Raw genomic sequence first — 19,993 nt, forward strand, 5'->3', positions numbered from 1 at the left:
AAGAAAACAGATTTTCCACAGTCAATTCTAAGTAACTCTGGTTAGAGGTAGAACTTTGTGACTGTTTCTGCCTAGTTTGAACTTGTTCAAGATGTGTGTGTGTGTGTGTGTGTGTGTGTGTGTGTGTGTGTGTGTGTTATAGATTTTTAAATTTTATTATATTTTGGTCAAGTTGTGTCTTCTGTAGAATATTTATTTGGCAAGTATTTACAATTTATGAGAAACCAAATATTCAAGTTGTATAAGTTATCCAGTTTTTTTTCTTGAATAGTAATGTTGTTCTCTAGTCATTAAATGAAGAATTGTATCATTAAATATTATGTGCAAAATGTCAATTTGTTTTGTGTGTGTGTGTGTGTGTGTGTGTGTGTATGTGTGTCTTCAGCTGCTAAGACATTACATACATGTCTCAAGCTTTATTTGAAATTTAATTCTAATGGATAAGAATTAGTATTTTCTTTTTAAATGAAAAATATGAGAATACTACTCAGCTATTAGAAACAATGACTTCATGAAATTCCTAGGCAAATGGATGGAACTAGAAGCTAACATCCTGAGTGAAGCAACCTAGTCACAAAAGAACACACATGGTATGCACTACCTGATAAGTGGATACTAGCCCCAAAACCTTGGAATACCCAAGAACAATTCACAGACCTTATGAAACTCAAAAAAGAAGGAAGGCCAGAATGTGGATGTTTCAGTCCTTCTTAGAAGGGAGAACAAAACACACTCATAGAAGGAAATAAAGGGACAAATAGAGGGGCAAAAATTGAAGAAAAAATAACTCAGAGACTACCTTACCTGAGGATACACCAGATATAAAAACACCAACCCCAAGCAATATTGCTGATGCCAAGAAGTGCTTACTGGAAAGAGCCAGATATGGATGCCCCGACAGAGGCTCTTCCATAGTAATACAGGTACAGTTGAAGATGCTTACAGCTAACTATTGAACTGAACATGGGGACCCCAATGAATGTGCTAAAAAAAAAGGACTGAAGGAGCTGAAAGGGTTTGCAACCCCATGGGAAGAACAACAATATCAACCAACCAAACCTTCCAGAGCTCCCAGGGACTAAAACACCAACTAATGAGTACATGTGGAGAGACCCATGACTCCAGTTGCATATGTAGCAGAGAATAGCATTGTCTGGCATCAGTGGAAGAACAGGCCTTTGGTCCAGCGAAGGTATATTTTCCCAATGTAGGGGAATGCCAAGGCACTGAGGTGGAGAGGATGATTGGGAGAGGGAGCACCATCATGGAAGCAAGAGAAGGGGGAGGGGGAATGGGAGTTGGGGAAAAGGGGATAACATTTGAAATGTAAATACAGAGAACATCCAATAAAAAAAGAAAATATATGAGAATAATAAAAATTAGGTTGTTTACTATCGTGAACAATGCATGATTTACAATTGTCATTAGAACTCTGAATGGCACAGTTGTAGCATTCAAATATTTTCAGAACATTATGACATCTTTGTAAATGTCCCTAGAAAATAAAATGAGCTTTCTAAACTATGCTGAAAGCAAACAAACAAAACCAAGACCAAACAAACCAAGAAAAAAAAAAAAAAAAAACAAACCAAAAAACAAACAAAACCCAAACTTTGTCTCTCTGCTCTTTGTGAAAGATGAGGTTTTTACATCTATGACACATTTTAACTTGCCCTAAATCTTACTGTAAAACCTAATAGCCAATGGTTGTGCTTAGTCTACATTGTAATGAATGCTTAAAATAAGAATCTTGAACCATGAAGGATATACAGAATTTCTAACTCATCAAAACCATCCTGAGTATACACTTATTTATTATTATTTCATGATCCCACCAAATCAGAACTCCATCATGATTTTCAATAAAGCAGAAGATTAATTACACTAATCAAGTCACCTGGCAACAGCCATATTAGGGAATGTTTGCTTCCCCTGTTTCCATGAAGAGGCACAAAGAACCAATGGTCACTTTACTCTTGGGATCAATTGATTTAAGAATGAAAGGACTGGCATTTGCTTCAGAAGGAAACTCCACAAGTACTAACTTAGTGACTAAAATTTCATTTTGTTTTATTTGAAGTGTTAACAATACATTGGTTTCTTATATGGATAATTTGGATTGCCTTGTGTTTTCTTTTATTTTTGAAGGTATTAACAGATAAGATAGAAATGACAAAGTGGGTATATAAACATCTGACTGCTAAACAAAACCATGGTCTGATGAATAGGGCTTGACAAGCACCATTTCTGCAGGGCGCAATTATTGTAATGAGGCACTCTGCTGAATGGCTCCCACATAAAACAGGACTTGGAAATAAGCCATTACTTAAAATTACATAGGTGGAAAGTGGTACCTCATTTGACTAGATTTGAATATATCATGCACCCATGAGCTGCAAATTAATATTGGAGTGCGTTTAACAGATCCTGTGTACTGTGAGAGATTTCTCTAAAGTAAACTTTTTATGGACTTGACATTATGCACGGGAAGAGAGAATTCTAAAAGGTGGTTAATGTAGGTGGCTGTAAGACTGAAATAGTCACATTGCAATGCACATAAAGGTGAATTCCATTATAATGTCACGTTATGAAGCTTTGGAATGTGTCTTAGAATGCGAAAAGAGAGAAGTCAAGAAGTTCGATCTTAGTTATTCTCATATCATAAAAGTTAAAATATCTCTCTCTCTTACACACACACAAACACACACATACACACAGAGAGACAGAGAGAGACACAAAGAGAGACAGAGACAGAGAGAGACAGAGAGAAACACGGAGTGAGACACACACACACACACACACACAGAGAGAGAGAGAGAGAGAGAGAGAGAGAGAGAGAGAGAGAGAGAGAGAGAGAGAGAGGACTCACTCTTCCCTAGGAATTTAGGATGTTCCATGTAAGTTGGTTCCTAGTCTGTGTAAAACTTTTTGGTAGGCTTCATGTAAGTGGTAAAAGACAAGGAAGGCAGATTTCACATCTACATCCAATGTGCATAACTGCTGTTTGAAATGCAAGATGAATTAACATCACACTAAAAGGTTACTGTAGATCTTTAAGCTTTCTTTGGTTTACATTTTCTCATATAGTTAGTCTGTGAAATAACTGTAAATTAGTCTATGAAATATGTAAGCTACATATTATGAAGGATGGTTTATTTGGAATTGAGTCATATCAATAGACTCCTGAGCACATCTTACAAAGCTGGGAACTAAATGACTGGAAAGCTAATTGACTTGAAAGTTATGACGGTGCCTCCATCACTCAAGTATGGATGAAGGTCCCCACAGACTCAGCCTAATTGGGCCCCCAAGACCTTGTCTCTGACTGTATGGCAGTGACTTGTAATGGAGAACATGAAGCAAATAGAAATGTTTCATACACACTGCAAACGTGTAATCCACAAATACATGCTGGGTGGTGGAGGGCTGGAGAGATAGCATGGCAGTTAAGAGCACTGACATTTTCAAGTAAAGCTGTTTAGGCAAAAGGGTATATTATGTGACAAAACACTACAACTTCCATGGTGAGATTTACTTTTCTTTTTGGGGGGCAGGGGTGCTGGGGGTTGCAAGGGCAGAGGGCAGATATGCAGCAACAGGGAGGTAGTGAGTTTGGGGTACATGATTTGAAATTCACAAAGAACCAATAAGAACATTAAAAAAAAAAAAAAACTTGTTTAAATTCCCTGCACCCTCATGGCATTTCACAACCATCTGTAACTATATAGTCCTGGGGGTCCAACTTCTTCTGGTTTCTATGAACACTTCATAATATGGTCCACAGACATGAAGGCCAGCAAAACACTCACACACTTAAAGTAAAAACAAAACAAAAACCCCAAATATATGCTAGGAAGGTTTGAACTGTGGATATCAAAACAAAAATGGCTCTCCATCTATATCCAATATAAACAGACTGAGACTAGAGAGAAAGATGAGTGACTTTGATTCAGTCTATGCATCTCTTTGGTAATTTAAATCCAGAGTCTAACCAGTCCTGGGATCATAGGTTTTAACTGCATTTGAACTTCACATGAAATAACATGAATGTGACTGGTAGCAACTTATAAGTTACAACTTCTAAGTCAAACTAAATCAAAGGAGAAAAAAGTAGCTTGAAATATCAGGACACTATATATTTTGGCAGCAGCCTTAGTTGGTTGAGGCTTGTTTTATATGTGACAATGACTTTTGATCATATCAGCTCTTTACTCCTTACCCTAATTCCTCTGTGTTCCTTTCTCCTCCCAATTCTACCTATCCTATTTTTTTTCTTAAAACACATATAAGGTACCAAGTACAAGTACTGTACTTGTAGATACCATGAACATGGTATAGGGCTGCCCACTGGAGAATGAGTAGCCTACCAGGGGCCATATTTCTAAAAACAAACAAACAAGCAAACAAAAATTAACTCTCATGGGACCCTCCATGAGCATATATCCAAGAAATATAAACAGTTTGCATATAGCCTTCAAGTGAATTTATAGATTTTCAAAGATATTGGTTAGGATTTTCTTCTCTAGCTGATGACAATAAGTCACTTTCCTACTGCCTGCAGAACACTCTTGGCGTATAATGATCCTCAAAGCAGAACGTCCAAACATAGCCACCTGTTTGAGCTCAACTGTTTACAAAGAACAATAGAAATGAGGGGGAAAAAGGTGCTTTGCTTTTTGTATTGCATATCTTTTTGTTTGCACTTCATTACTAATACTAAGTGGTCAATTCATTACTTACCGAGGCAATTTAAAACTATCAGAGACCTGCCTATGAATTTGTGTTTGGTGTAGTGCATTGTTTGGTAGAATCATTTCAAAACATCAACATCCCTAAAGACCAAAGCAGCTTTTCTCCCAACCTTCTGCCTTTATTATTTATTTATTATTGAGTGAGTAACTGTTCACTCTGGAAACTGTAGATCAGGGTAACTTGCTACATACAGAGTTACTAGAACAAATCATATGACAGTTAATCATGCAGAAAATTGCTGAAATGCTTCATGCCAATCAACAGGCTGTATGAAGAAAAAAAATCTTCCAAAACCTTTTAATTCACTCCACGAGAAGAATACAAGGGTAGGCAATGAAAATATCGATGACTTTATCTACAGAAATCAACCTAAAAATATTAAAGACAATGTATGCTGAAGGAAATAAGTCAGCAGTTAACACATTCAGCTAAGTTACACTGCTACACCAGGGATTAGGTTTGTATTAGTTAAGGTCATTTGTTTTGATTCTGTGACCAGGTTCTACTACATGGCCTAGGCTAATCTTGAATCTTCCTGCCTTACCCTCCCAAGTATGTGATTAGAGATATGTTCCACCATTAAGTCAATCTGTCTCAGCTGCCAGCCCCTTTGCAGAGCCTGTTGTTAGTATCTGGTTTGTCTCCAGTCGATTCTTATCTGGCTGAAAGGTTATGCTGGGCATGATGACAGCCTTCTAACATATACGATCATGCTGAATTCTCCTAAGAAATATAGGAAGAGATGAACTCCACTTTACAGATAAGGACTGCAACTCAAAGCATCTCTGCCCTGTGTTGCTCAGCTCCACCAACAGAACTTTTCTGTAGACGAAGTCCCTTTCTCTAATTTTCAACTGTGCAGAAAAGAGGACTCAGGGGACCCTGTCTAGTACATACCTGATGCCCACAAAGGTCAGAAGGAGACATTATATCTGGATTTATGGATGGTGTGAGTCTCCATTTGGGTACTGGGAACGAAATGTTGGTCCTCTGGAAGACAAACTCATGTTCTAAATGACTCAGCCATCTCTCTAGCTCCATTTGTCACAATAGCTTTGGACTTTAACGTCTTTATTTGTATTTCTTCCTAGCATTATCAGCTTTTAAAGTTCATGTCTTGCTTTCTTTTGAATTTCTACATCAAGAGGAATGGCAGATAAGTAAACAGCCAGGTGCTCCTCACAAAGTCTGTAGAATTACTGAACGAATGTGGAAATAAACAGTATAAACAAAACATAAATTTAATGCATATTTTTATTCTCATTTTGCACTTGAGATATAGTTGCTGGGCTCTTCAAAGCTCATTTATATTTCTAAATCATGGCAGACTCAGGGAGTGACATGCTAGCCAAGAGCAAAGTCATCAGGAGAGCAGTGATCATGGCTGCAGGCTGAGGGAAGGCTGTCTCACTGGGTTGCTAGAAAGTCAAGTTCTAACACATCAGTGTTATTAGGAGGCACTCTGCATAAGAAACCAAGGCTTTCATCTCAATAATGTGGGGAAACATATGAGTAGACACATTAAAATATCAACCACTATCCCTTCCCTTTCTGCTTCTAGGAAGTGCTCATCATGAAGACACACTTACACTGCAGTTTCTGTATCTCAGATTGCCCTGGCCAAACACTCTCAAACAGAGATGAGGAATTCTAAAGAGTCACAAACAGCTCCAAAAACAGATGGAAGCTGATGCTGCAAACAATGGATTTAGAATGGAAGAAGCCTAATTTTCTATCAGTAAAATAGAGACAAAGTTGAAGGCTAGCTACATGGTAACCTGATTAATTTTTGTCAATATGGTATAAACCCAGACACACCTAGGAAGAAGGAACTTCAGTTGAGAAGTTGCTTACATCAAACGGGCCTGTAAGCGTGTCTGTGAGGCATTTTCTTGGTTATAATTGACATAGGAGGTTCCAGTACATTGTGGGCAGAGCAGTTCTTTGGGGGTGTGGGCCCAGGCAATGTAAAAATGCTATCCAGAGGGAACAATACTATACACAGTGATCTTCCCTGGTTGAAGTCCATGCCTTGAGTTCCTACCTGGATTCCCTCTATGATGGATTATAACCTATCAGATGAAATAAACCCCTTTGCTCCCCACTTTGTTTTTGGTAATGGTGCTTATCACAGCAACAGAAAACAAACTGGGACACATGGTAACACAGCTAGTACTCAGTCCTAGGATCAGCTGATGAGACCTGGAGGTGGATATGCATTCCACTTCCCAGCATTAGCCCAGGTGAGACGAAATCCCATGAGAGAACCCTTCCAACTATGGTTTATCTGTATAAGGCCTACCAGACAGAGATGTGACAAAGAGAAGCACAAGGTTATCTATACTGGTCTTTGTTTAATGGAAAAGATGGGTCTCAATCAACTCTATAGGTTGAGGGATGACCGTCACCCTCAAAATCCTGCTCAAAAACAAATAATATGGATGGCACCAAGGCTTCAACATCTCTGCTCAACTGGCAGGCACTCAGCATGCAGAAGAATGAAAATAGACCCTTTCTTATCTTCTTGTACAAAGCTCAAATGCAAGTGGATCAAAGATCTCCACATTAAACCAGGTACACTAAAACTATTGGAGGAGTAAGTGGGGAAAACCTTAGAACACATAAGCACAGAGGAAATGTTCCTGAACAGAACACCAATGGCTTCTGCTCTAAGACCAAGGATCTAGAAATGGGACTTAATGAGATTGAAAATTTTCTGTAAGGCTAAGGACACTGTCAAGAAAACAAACGGCAGCCAACAGATTGGGAAAAGATCTTTACCAACCCCATATCTGATAGAGGTCTAATATCCAATCTATACAAAGAACTCAACAAGTTAGACTCCAGAGAATCAAACAATCCTATTAAAAAATGGGGTACAGAGATAAACAAAAAATTCCCAATTGAGGAATATCAAATGGCTGAGAAGCATCTAAGGAAGTGTTCAACATCCTCAGTCATCAGAGAAATGAAAGTCAAAACAACCCTGAGATTCCACCTCACACCAGTCAGAATGACTAAGATCAAAATCTTATATGACAGCAGATGCTGGTGAGGATGCAGAGAAAGAGGAACACTCCCCCATTGTTGGTGGGGTACAACCACTCTGGAAATCAGTCTGGTGGTTCCTCAGAAAATTGGACATAGTCCTACCTGAAGACCCAGTTATCCCACTCCAGGGCATATACCTCAGAGATGCTCCAACATACAATAAGGACACACGCACCACAATGTCCATAGTAGCCCTATTTATATTAGCCAGAAGCTAGAAAGAACCCAGATGCCGTTCAGTAGATTAATGGATACAAAAATTGTGGTATATTTACACAGTGGAGTGCTACTCAGCTATTAGAAACAATGACTTTATAAAATTTATAGGAAAATGAATGCATCTAGAGAATATCATCCTGAGTGATGTAACCCAGTCACAAAAGAGCAGACATAATATGAAGTCACTGATAATTGGATACTAGCCTCAGAAAACTCTGAATGCCCCAGAAACAACTCACAGGCCATATGAAGCTCAAGAATAACAAAGGCCAAATAGTGAAAGCCTCAATCCTTCTTAGGAAAAATAAATAAGTGTATAGCACCCACTCAGAGTGTGGTACACCTGGACCTTAAATCATTAATAATCCAAGAGCTAGGAATATAGCCTTGTGGCAATTTTTAGTATTCAAAGATCATTATGTTTAATCGATACAGACCAAGAAAACTCTGACTATTTCCATGTTACATTCTGTTCTACATGTACTTTATGCTTATGGTAATTAGTGGGATTTCAATGAATGCTATCAAACCTCTAAAAGAATTGCCAAAATGCTTTTCAAAATCTGTACATGTATCTCTCTTCTTTAAATAAAGTTGTAAGAAAAAGAAAGAAAGAAAGAAAGAAAGAAAGAAAGAAAGAAAGAAAGAAAGAAAGAAAGAAAGAAAGAAAGAAAGAAGATTAGAAAATGTGTCCTGGTTTTACCACACTGGGTATTTTGGGGACATCAGTTCTTTTGGTCTTTCTCTTGGAGATGGGTAGACATAACTCTAGCACAGTCAGGGTGTGCAGAAGGCCACTTCATCTCTGGCCTATAGTCAAGTTTGGAAATATAATGAAACTAATTTGATACACTCAGAGGATGTCCATCTGCTGTCTAGAAATGCAAAATGTGACTTCAGACTGGCCTGGACTAGGTTGATGTCTCTCCACACATACTTTGTGTGTCCACCTGGGCAGCTGTTTCTTCACATGTTTATGGTATTGGCTGGGAAGTGTAGATGTCACAGGTTTTTATTTCAAACAAACAAAATCAAGAACCAACTAAATGAAGTTTAAAGTACCACGCACATGGCATGGTCTTTGACTACACAAGTGAAAGCCACCAATAGTATCATCTAAAGTCAATTTTATGACCACAAAAGCCAAGTAGTGGAGGAGGTAAAATGTTGATGCAGGAGACAAAAGCAGGGAAAGTGATTGACAGTGGTTCTAAAATGGATGTGTCATTCTTAAACAAGTAATAGGTGGAAACGTGACTGTGCAAGTGTCTTGTTTAGCAAAATTTCCCCTTGGCAGCTTGTGAAAATTCTGATGCAAAAGAACAGAGAAGGTACATACTGATAAAGTTGTTGATCCCCCAGGATATAGACAACATCTCACAGGCTTTCCCCAAAGAAAATGAAATCTAACCAACCAGACATAAACCTAATTATTTTCAACTAGCAAAAATTAATTTCAAAAATGACATTAGCATCAGAGTGTTTCTAGAAGAACGAGGTATGAGATCTGAGGATGATGAAGAGAAAGCGCATGAATAATTTAAAGAAAGTTCTTTAAAATGAAGAGACATACTACAAGGGCAATAATTATTGATATACCTTAGGGCAAGATGACTAAGCCAGGGGACACATAGATATTAGTTCTGTGGGATAGGGGAGGACAGGATGGCCTGAGCAGGAGGAAGTAGGCATTCAATTTTTTGATGTAATAGAAACATGAATGACATTACAAACTATATATATATATATATATATATATATATATATATATATATATATATATATATATATATACATACATATGTGTGTGTTATGAATTACACCACAAGCAATATGTATGTGTATACACATATATACATATATCTATTTATTATTTTCTTTTCTATTCCCTAGAAACTTAGGAAAGAGGATGCTAAATAATTGTTCTACGTTTTTCTCTAACACATGCTTTAGAGGAGTTTACATGGAGACAGTGGTTCTTACTTTTTGATCAATGTATTTGTTGTCTTCAACTGTGGGCCGCTTGGGATTGTCACAGGATGAGGAAGAGGTAGAGGGGAGGATTCTGAAGAGACAGCAGGTGTCCTGTTGCTGGCGGTCAATGAACTGCTTCATGAAGCTTTCCCTTTGTGGATGAAGCACAAGGATCAGGGTTACTCAGGAAGAGGAATGGGTGGTGGCATTTCACAGAGACAAGAGCGGTGCACAAGATTGCAAAAAATCAAGATGTGTCATACCAAGGGCGATGCTTAAATTTAATTACCAAATTATTTAACTTAGAGAAAAAGCTTCCTGAATCCTTGCAGACTCCTGTTTAAAGACATAATGTCCCTAAAACAGCTTAAAAGCAAGGGTATCCAATAATTGATGGTGTGATCTGAATCCTACCGTGGTAATGAGATCCTTTTCCCCCTACTACTTGAAAGAATTAATTTATCTTTCCGAACTTCTATTCATCATAAAAGTCCTTGAGAGATAATTTTACATTTAGAGATGCAAAAGGAAAAGACTTCATTTGATCATCAAAATATATATAAAAAATTTAAATGCCATTAATGCAGCTAAACAAAGTCAGCAACTTAAAACCAGAAAAAGAAATAGTGTCATGCTGTCTTGTGTGACTAAGCTAGATGCAAATGGCGGTCCCACACGACTGCACTGAGCACCCAGTAATGCAACAAGCATCATCATCTGCATCAACACATCGAATCTGACAGCAAAGTGAAAACATCCAGAACACTCTTCAGGAACTAAGGGACATGACCATCTTTCTTTTTTTCCTATTGGAATTTCAAGTGTCTTTGGCACAGCACCTAATCTCCTGCTTCCCTAGCCCCCTCCAAGATATTTAAATAAGTAAATAAATAAAAGCAGTGAAGTCTCTAGGATTCCGATGGTATCCGGAGCTTTTCGAGTTATCGTCGGAAGATTTCCCTCTAATTATTAGAAGCAGGCAGTTCCAAGCACCTTAAGGATGCATTTGTTTAGTAGGAAGGCGAAACTAGTGCAAAAGGAATCAGTGTGGGTGCAAATGTTATGGTTCTTCTAACCAGCGGGGGGCAGATTGCACTGTGACCAGCCGGCCATATATGCCAAGGCTGCTGTAAGACATACACCCCCCATAGCTGGTGCCTGGTGGACTTAACCGCGGTCCAGCCTTGCTCACACTGAGCAAAGTCCACCTAGTCTATACCTGGGAGGTCTAATGGCTGGTAAGTCTTCAGATGGAGGCAGGGACCCAAGCTTGAGTCTCACCTGCTTCTTTGAAGGGGCTGCTCATGGGACTCGAAGGATTTGTATGCAGGGAGAAGGAGATCACAATTTCAAACACAACCACACACCTACCCACATGCCAGTCTGAAAAAAAGGCTGAGGTAAGCTTAGATGGTAAGCCATGCTGTGAAGAGATTTAGTCAAAGAAACAATTTGATACCTGATCTTAGGAACTGTAAAATCTGAAGGAAGTTTTGAGATTTTCACCATTTGCGGTCTGTTTGGGAATTTTTCGAAGATTCTCAGGCGCAAAGGAAGTTTTTCTTTGGTATCTGCGTTCGCTTCACTTTGTTTTAACTAAAGGAGTCCGGGGTGGGGAGAAGAAAAGAGGATCCCATTGTAATGCAGTTTCAGACTTGAGATAGTAATATGTAAGTACACATATAACCACTAGGTGGCAGAAAAGGTCCACCATACACATCACCCAGTAGTCCTTGAGATTGTTCTAAAACAAGTTCCAGGGAAGGACATAAGTTAACCACAAAGCAAACCAATTTAAAATAAAATGCAGAGGAAGGTTTTGTTGTCCTCTCGTTGGCAAGTCTCCTTCCATCCCATCCACCATCTTTAGCTTTTACTTACAATTAAACATTTGGCTTTATTGTATACACAGACTGACTCGCATATCTCCTTAGCTGACTGAAGGGGATCTACTCATATTGGTACAAATTTGATTTCAAGGAAACCAAGGTTTATCCAGAGCTGATGTGGAGCTAAGAATCAATTACTGGCTTGAATTCAGTCCATGCTTTCTTATCCCTTTTCCTCCGTCCAGCGCTGGTTTTTCTTGTGAATTCCTCTCATTCCTCACCACCTCTGTGGATTGCAAAATCCTTCAATATTTTCCCTGCTTTTTATCCCTCTCCGAACTATAACTCTTGCCATCCTAATTCACAAATGGATTAAGTGGCCATCAGAGCCATTCACTGGTGGCCCCCTGTGAGACGTGCTTTTACTCTAAAACAATAAAGTTTAGATTAGGAAATTATCAGTAGAAGTCCAGAAAGTTCTGATAATGGGAAGGGATGGGTAAGATGATGATGGTGGTGATGGTGGCGGTGGTGGTGGTGGTGGTGGTGGTGGTGAAGCTCTAGCATCCAGGGCCACAAAACGAAAAACACAAGGAATATCCATGACATGCAAGTAATCTGAAAAGTAACTCTGTACATCAATGAAAGCTTATGAAAAGGTAACTGACTTCTAATGGGCCACTGATACACAACTGGCGAAAATGTGCCAGTGGTAAGTTGGGTCCAGAAGGAAAGAAAAAGATGCTGACTTATTAAGACCAACCAGACCAGATAGCAGGCCAGAGTCTGAAGAGATCGATAGTGTAGATAGGGGCGTGCTCAGTTGTGTTTACTGACTCATTTGTTTGGACACACACGCTGGTCACTTCTAGAACCAATCCAAGGATCGAGATTCTGTGCAAAATTCTGGGGCAACAAAAATAAAAGGGGACCTGCGTTTCTGCTCATCCAGCTCACATCACAACCCACTAGATAGTTGAATAAACAATTACCTATCAATATAATGTTTACCATGGAAGGGATATGACCAGAGTGCTTGGGAACCCAAGGCAAGAGTGAAACGAGAAATAAGAAAAATAAGCCATGGTATTATTTCCCCTACTTTCACAGACCTCTCAGTCTACAGAATGGCAGTGTGTGACTCAGGTCACCGCTGCTGAGGTGGGGGGTGGTGTCTAAGCTATTCAGACTGAATTGTGTTTTCTGCTAGTGTAAGAAACAGTGGTAATGTGTATGTTGATCAGACCATCTCATCGAAGTGGGAATCCGGAGATCTTCCTAAAACCCTCCATTCCTTACAAGAACTTCCCTGACTGGACCTTCAAAAGCTCTGTTGGGGTTCTCAACCCCCAGTCAGCTCCTTATCACTTATTCCTGCATTTGGTGGTTACAGATATCTCAGTCTTAAAACCTATCTGTTGTTGCTCCAATGGTTTAAAACAAAAGTGGTCACAGTCTTCCAAATGGACTCAAATCTCATTCCTCCCTCCACCTGTGATGGTTTATTTATCTAGGTGTCCCTGTCACATCCTCTTCAGACTTCATTTCTGCTGCAACCTCTGTTGCTCCACCCCTTCTTTCTTAAGCTTCATGACCTTCTACTTGTTCATAGGACTTTAGCTTCTCACACAGTTTTTCAGAGGATGTTTTTCCTGGTCACCAAAGATATTTCTTAGCATATTGAGTTGGACCGTAGAATGCAGCTCTTCACGTGGATCATGACAGTGAGACATCTTCAGTTTCTTCAAGTTCAATCTAGTACATGTCTTAACAGTTTCCCAGGCTGCTGCAGCAGTTATGAACTGGCAGCTCTGTGAATCAGAAGCTACCAACCTTTCTAACATCGGAGAACTAATTTTGGAATCAAGGTTCTCTGTGAGACTTGAGGGTTCACCACAGCTTCCTGTGATTGTTTGCTGGCTCATTCCTCCACCCTTATTTGAATGTCAAATGCCTTCTTCCCAGTGCCTGTCTCCCTCCTGTTTCTCCAATAAGAAATGTAAACATCAGATCCAGGATGGTCCCTAACACTCTTCATCCAGAATGATTAACTGTTTATTTTTGCAAGGGCTCAATTTCCCAGGAAAGTCTTGTTCTGAAGCTCAGTAGGTATGGGGGAAACACTCTTTTTTTTTTTTTTTTTTTTTTAATTTCCTTTGCTTTTTTTTAAAGGTCCAGCATCAATTTAATTTTTATAGACTATATTTTATTTACACTTCAAATGCCATCCCCTATCTCGGTTTTCCCTCTATCACAGCCCCTTCCTTCTGTTTTTATAAGAGTGTCCCCCAACTCACCCTTTCACCCTCTCACCTACACACCATATCCTGTCTCCCTCCCTGATATTTGTCTACATTGAGCCTTGGAAGGACCAAGGGCTTTTCCTCACATAGATGTCCAACAAGGCCATCCTCTACTACATATGCAGCTGGAGCCATAAGTCTGTCCATGCGTAGTCTTTGGATTGAGGTTTAATCCCTGGGGGCTTTGGTTTGTAGGTATTGTTGTTCATCCTGGGTACAAACCCCTTTAGCTCTTTCAGTCCTTTCTCTAGCTCCTCCATTGAGGACCCCATTCTCACTTCAATGGTTGGCTGAGATCATCTGCTTCTGTATTTGTCATTCTCTGGCAGAGAATCTCAGGAGAGAGCTATATCAGGATGAAGGAAACACTCTTAAATCCACCATACACATCATCATTTCAAAGAGTTTTGTTTCACATAAGTCATGTCAAGCACTTTCTCCAATTGTATGAGACCTGGGGGTGGGGGTGGGGAGAAATTGATGGAGTTTATTTCTTCATGTTCATTCAATCTGTCCTAAAACAGGAGTTAACATGAAGTAAACAACAACAACAACAACAAAATTGCCACCAAATAAATGACACTAAGTGGGTGTCAGAGAGAAATTCTGTCACAGATTTTTGAAGACACAAAGGAAAGGCTTTTAGAATAGACAGAGGTATAGACAGTATCTATGTGTTAACTGGGTCACTTAACTTTTGTTACATACCATGTAGGAAACCCTCTACTTGCAGAATGGAATAAAGTTAGGCTCTTGTGGCATTTAGCTGGTCATGATGTTTATCACTGGAAAGCCTATAAATGTTTGGACATGTTTGTCAAGGGCATGAAGGGAATATATCACATTATAGCTAATCTAGCCCTAGAACACAGTGATCAATACAGTTGGCTAATGATATATGTATTTTATATATCTCTTTGCTTCCATATTTTTAAAATGGATCTTGTCAGATTCTAATTCGCATTAGAGATATTAATATTCCCATGAGCACTTAAGCTCCTTCGGGGCAGGATTCCACTTTGAAATTTTCTTTCATAGCACCTACCAGAGAGTGAAAATAGAATATGGTTGGAAACAAATTGGAGCTCAGCAGGAGTTAGGCATTGAACCACAGCACCCTAAAGAGCAGGGCTCTTCTGAATAACTCAGAAGGTTCTCTGTGGTTCTGCAAATCCTCCTTTTGAATGGTGTGAACCATGGATGCTCAGATATACAGATGGTTCAGGAGAGAAAAAAAGGAGTGGCTGCTTGCAAAGGGGCAGTGAGTTGCCTCCTATGAGCAGGGACAGACCCTCTCCAGAAGTTCCATGAGCTCCTTCTCTTCCTATACACCTCCATGGGCCTGTTCTGAAAGGAATGTGTATACCACGATCACTGCTTCATCTCTATAGCAACATTTGTGAGTCCTGACTATAAACCACCAAACTGCCTATCAATAGAATGGAAAAACAAACTGTGGTCTATTCAAACACTTGAAAGTGAGTGAGGTACAGTCTAATATAAAATGTGACCAGACTTTTATCTTGCGATATTGAGGGTAGGAAACGAGCTCTAACAAAAGAACATATACTGGAAGACAAGACTGTCAGATGAACAGATTGACAACGTTTGTTCTATAAAATTTCCATATTGCTAATTTTCAGTGAGGCCAGTGTTCCAGGGGCAGGTTGAAAACAATGGCAGGACAGGTGTAAAGTTAATGGTTTCTACCACACAGTTGGCTTGGTATGTTTAGTTTGGGTGTATTGTGCTTGCAAACATCAGCAAATGGTCTTATCCTATTTCATTTCAGTCCGCTTACAAGTGGACAGTTAATACATTAAATAAAGTCATGGAATAAAGCCTATTTCATCACCATCACAACTTTACCGTTCTGCCTTCCCCAGTGCACAAGCCTGACCAAGACACAAACACAGGAAAAAGAAAAAAGGAACAAGACAGTATGTGGAACCTGATGTTCTAGGGTGGGGCATGCTGGGGGTAGGGAAGATCAAGGTCACCAAGATTAGATAAAAGCAACTTCCTGGCATTTTGAAACCACTCACAAAGATACTTAAAATTCAGTACAATGGTATTCTACCTCTCATTCTAGCTGTTTATTCTCTCTCCCACGAGTATGTTCTAAAAGCAAGTATTCTTTGATACAGATGAATGGCTAATATCAATAAAAGGACTAGATATGAATTTAAGATTATTAAACTATCCCCCCCTCCAAAGCAAGGCTTTTAAAGTAAAGTAATTATAATTGTAAATGTCCATTAAAATGTAAAAGATCCGAAGTCTTGAAAGGGAGGCGGTATAGAGGAAGCTGAGATTTTCCTCCTCTTGGTGAAGAATCTAATAAGAATGGCACACAGGAGGGAGTTGATGATGGCTTCAACCAGGATTTGGCCTGCCCCCCACTGGTCGGATGATAGCTCCGTGACAGGCTCACACCACGACCAAAAGAAGAAAAAAGTGCATGTGCAAAAGAGAAATTACAAAGAAAGAAATACATTTCAAACCTTGAGCTTTTAGGAAATGTATGTATGTATACACACACACACACACACACACACACACACACACACACACACGACACAAATCTAAGCTGGTTCTGCAGCTCGGCATCTGGCGTGCTGAGATATCATTGCTGGCATTGGGTGGCTGGAAGGATCTGCTTTCCTAGTCCTCTCAAGAGAGTTCAGGCGTAATTGCGCTGCATGACACATACCCCGTTCTGCCTCATCGCACCCATCTTCCCTGTTGCAGCCTGTGCTTTCTTCTGCTAAGATATTCAAACCCTATCTGGCCAAATTTCTTTTCAGAATGCTGTGACAAATAGCTGAACTGGAGGAATGCATCAATGTTAGTTGTAAGGTTTTTTTTTTTTTTTTTTTTTTTGGGGGTGTGATTTTTATAAAAGAAATTAACTTAGAAAATATCTAGATTTGTAAAATGTTCTCATATTTGAACCAAATTCTTGCTTCACACAGGTTGTGTCTGCACAGATGTTCGAGTTAGTACAACTGAAGAGTAACTGCTAGCTAGGACAAGAAAAACTATCTTACTATGTTTACACAGCAATGAAAAGGAAGCCCTCCTCTTAGCTATGTGATTAAATTAAGGTTTAATTCTCTGGTAACGGTAGTGGTTTCTGTTTTTTTTTTTTTTTCTGCATCTATTCAGACAGCAATTCAGAATGCAGAGTCTTCATGAACCGTACGTCATTTTTCAAGATGGCTTCTCTAACTAATTTGTTTACACAAGGTTTCCAACCCAAGCTAATAGTTTCTGAGTTAAAACAGATGGTGTAGGTGGATTAATAACTAAATCTGTAGGCTCTTAATGCTATGTGCTATCATAAATCCTTTATCTACAATGTGAAGACTACCCTGCTCTCCCTGTTCAGTGCAGAATGGAGCACCCACAGGAAGGAACTTCTATTTTCTGCTATTGTTGCATCAAGAAAGTGTTAGTGAACCTCAAAAGGCCAGTCAGGAGCAATCAGGTGCAATCACAGCAGGGCCTTCATTCCAGTTTGCTTGGGCTCAGCCCACTGCCAACAAGCAGGGCCGTTTTCGTGGAGAGGAGCCCTGAACATCTATAGGGGCGATGTTTTATAGAAAGCAGCATGTGGGGGTGTTTCTAGCTTGTCAGCATCTAATTGGCTTTTAGCATAATTGGCTGGTGCTGGGAGTCAGACCATAAACTTAACTTCTGCTTCCTCTGCATTGGTGGTTGTGAGGCAGGTAAGGGGTTGTAACCTAGGGGTGTAGATTTGTTTGGGGTAACCTGGAAACTGGAGTTAGACACAGATCTTGTTGGGGGGGGCAGAACTAAATTAGAGGGCTTATTTTTCAGCTGATCTAGGGCTACATTTCTATATGACAGCTGTTATCTAAGAAATGTTCACAATAATCTCAAAACATGAACTAATTAATTACATGTGCTACATGTTTAAAATTAAGACTGATCTTAATTTTTATTTATATGTTTATGTTCCCAGGCATGTGTTTACCCTCAGAGACCAGGCGGTGGGATCAGATTCCTTGGAGTTGGAGTTAAAGGTGTTTGTGAGGCACTAGTGTGCTGGGAGCTGAAATGAAGGTTCTCCTGCAAGAGCAAGTGCTCTTAACTGCTGAGCCATCTCTCCAGCTCCACATACATGATAACTGCCACTTAAAATGCCCACAGCCATTTCATAATGTGAACGAATTAACTGAATGTGATATTTTGCTTTTCTATGTCCCCAGAGGTTCTGATTTGTTGAACCTGTCTAATCAGCACTGCTGAGGACTTTGGGAGAGCTGTGTGTTGCAGGGAGTCGGGTCACCAGGGACTAACGTGTGGTTCTGTCCTTGCTGGTTTGAAAGCTCAGCAGAGCACTTAGGAAGGACTGTAACGTTGACACCCCCTTAAGACATCTCTGGACTGTGCATGGCATGTTTACTTTCGTGCTTTTCACACTGAACTGCAAATCTTACAAGAATTAAATGTCCTTCAGAAGGTTGTTTTGAACAACCACCTATAAAATATTTCAGATGGTTTTATGGGCTGGTAAAAGAAAAAAAAAGAAACTTCAAAAGAGTAGACATTTTGTAACATTGACTGCATAAACTGTTTTTACAGTATTGTTCATTAAAAACCCATAAATGCAATTACTTATATGTTCTAGCATTATTGATTAGTCAAGGTTGTTTTTGTATGTTTTTTCCCAACACCTCCATTTTACGTTAGGTCTCTTTTGTATTAGTTGACTACAGAATCATTGTTTCTATTTGGGACTTGACTGAGCCATAGAAATATGCCTGGTCTGATAAAATGCACTGGTTTGGTCCTCTTCAGGTGAAGTTACATTAGAATTTCATTCTATCCAGATACTTGGTTCATGTCTGATTAATATTTCAATAATAGGGAGAGCCAAGATCAAGTACACGCACATCCCCACACAGACACACCCACCAACCCTCACCATACACACAGGTACACTTACACAGAAGCATATGTAAATATACTTGTACAACTGCTATCTCGCTTTTTATATAAAATACACAGTATTACAATTTTTTAACTTGACACAAACCCATACACACATACCTTGAAGGGGAATCTTTATTGAGGAGTTGCCTTCATTGGATTGGCCTAAGGGCTCGTCTGTGGGGGATATTTTTACATTGATAATTTGTATAGAAGGTTCCAGCCCAGTGTGCAGAGTATAGTGCCTGGGTTTTATAAGAAAGGCAGCTGAGCAGGCCTGAGAAAGCAAGCCAGTAATCAGCATTCCTCTCTGGTCTCATTGCTTTAACTCCCTGCCTTAGCTTCCCTTAATGGTTGACTGTAACCAGTAGGATTAAATAAACTTTCCTCCCTTAGTTGCTTTTGGTCATGTGTTATCACAGCAGCTGAAGAGACACAAACCAGGATACTTAGTTGATAACCTATCTAAGTAAAGGAGAAAAGAAGAGTATCTAGATTTCAGCTCCAGTTCACTCCCCAGGCTCTTAGACACTTTGGTTCTCAGTGTTCTGAAATGAAAATGAGGATCATCACTCTGAGACATATGAGAGAGAGCGTATCGCGTGTAATTTGAATTCGTCTGGAAATGAGCTATTGAAACCAAAGCTGTCACTGTGCCGGAATGAACAGCTGTGGATTTTACAGGTGATTTCTTCAAAAAGGGGGCCGAGTAAAGACGACACTACACACTGCCCTCTTCATCACTCTCCCCTCTGACCCATTCCCTCCTCTGCTCAGGTGCTTGACTTATTTGGTCAAGATTCCTGGTTGTAAACGTGAAATCAAAGATGGAAAGGGAAACATCTTTTTCCTGGGCACGTCTCCTTCACTGTTCTTACCATTCCAAACTGACTTCTTGGAGAAGAT

At 39.6% G+C, this 19,993-nt stretch overlaps 1 protein-coding gene across 1 annotated transcript in view; it reads right to left on the bottom strand.

Moving 5' to 3' along the window:
- Positions 1-19,993, bottom strand: part of NALCN (sodium leak channel, non-selective) — a gene marked incomplete at both ends in the record, with an annotated part of 212,196 nt that overhangs the window by 69,021 nt on the left and 123,182 nt on the right. Inside the window, 2 exons of the mRNA XM_080917023.1 lie at positions 10,006-10,147; positions 11,456-11,592. Of these exons, the coding sequence (XP_080773149.1) occupies positions 10,006-10,147; positions 11,456-11,592 (279 nt within the window). The remainder of the gene's footprint in view (positions 1-10,005; positions 10,148-11,455; positions 11,593-19,993) is intronic.

This window comes from Micromys minutus (genome assembly GCF_963924665.1).
Source record: "Micromys minutus genome assembly, chromosome: 5".
Taxonomy (NCBI): Eukaryota; Metazoa; Chordata; class Mammalia; order Rodentia; family Muridae; genus Micromys; species Micromys minutus.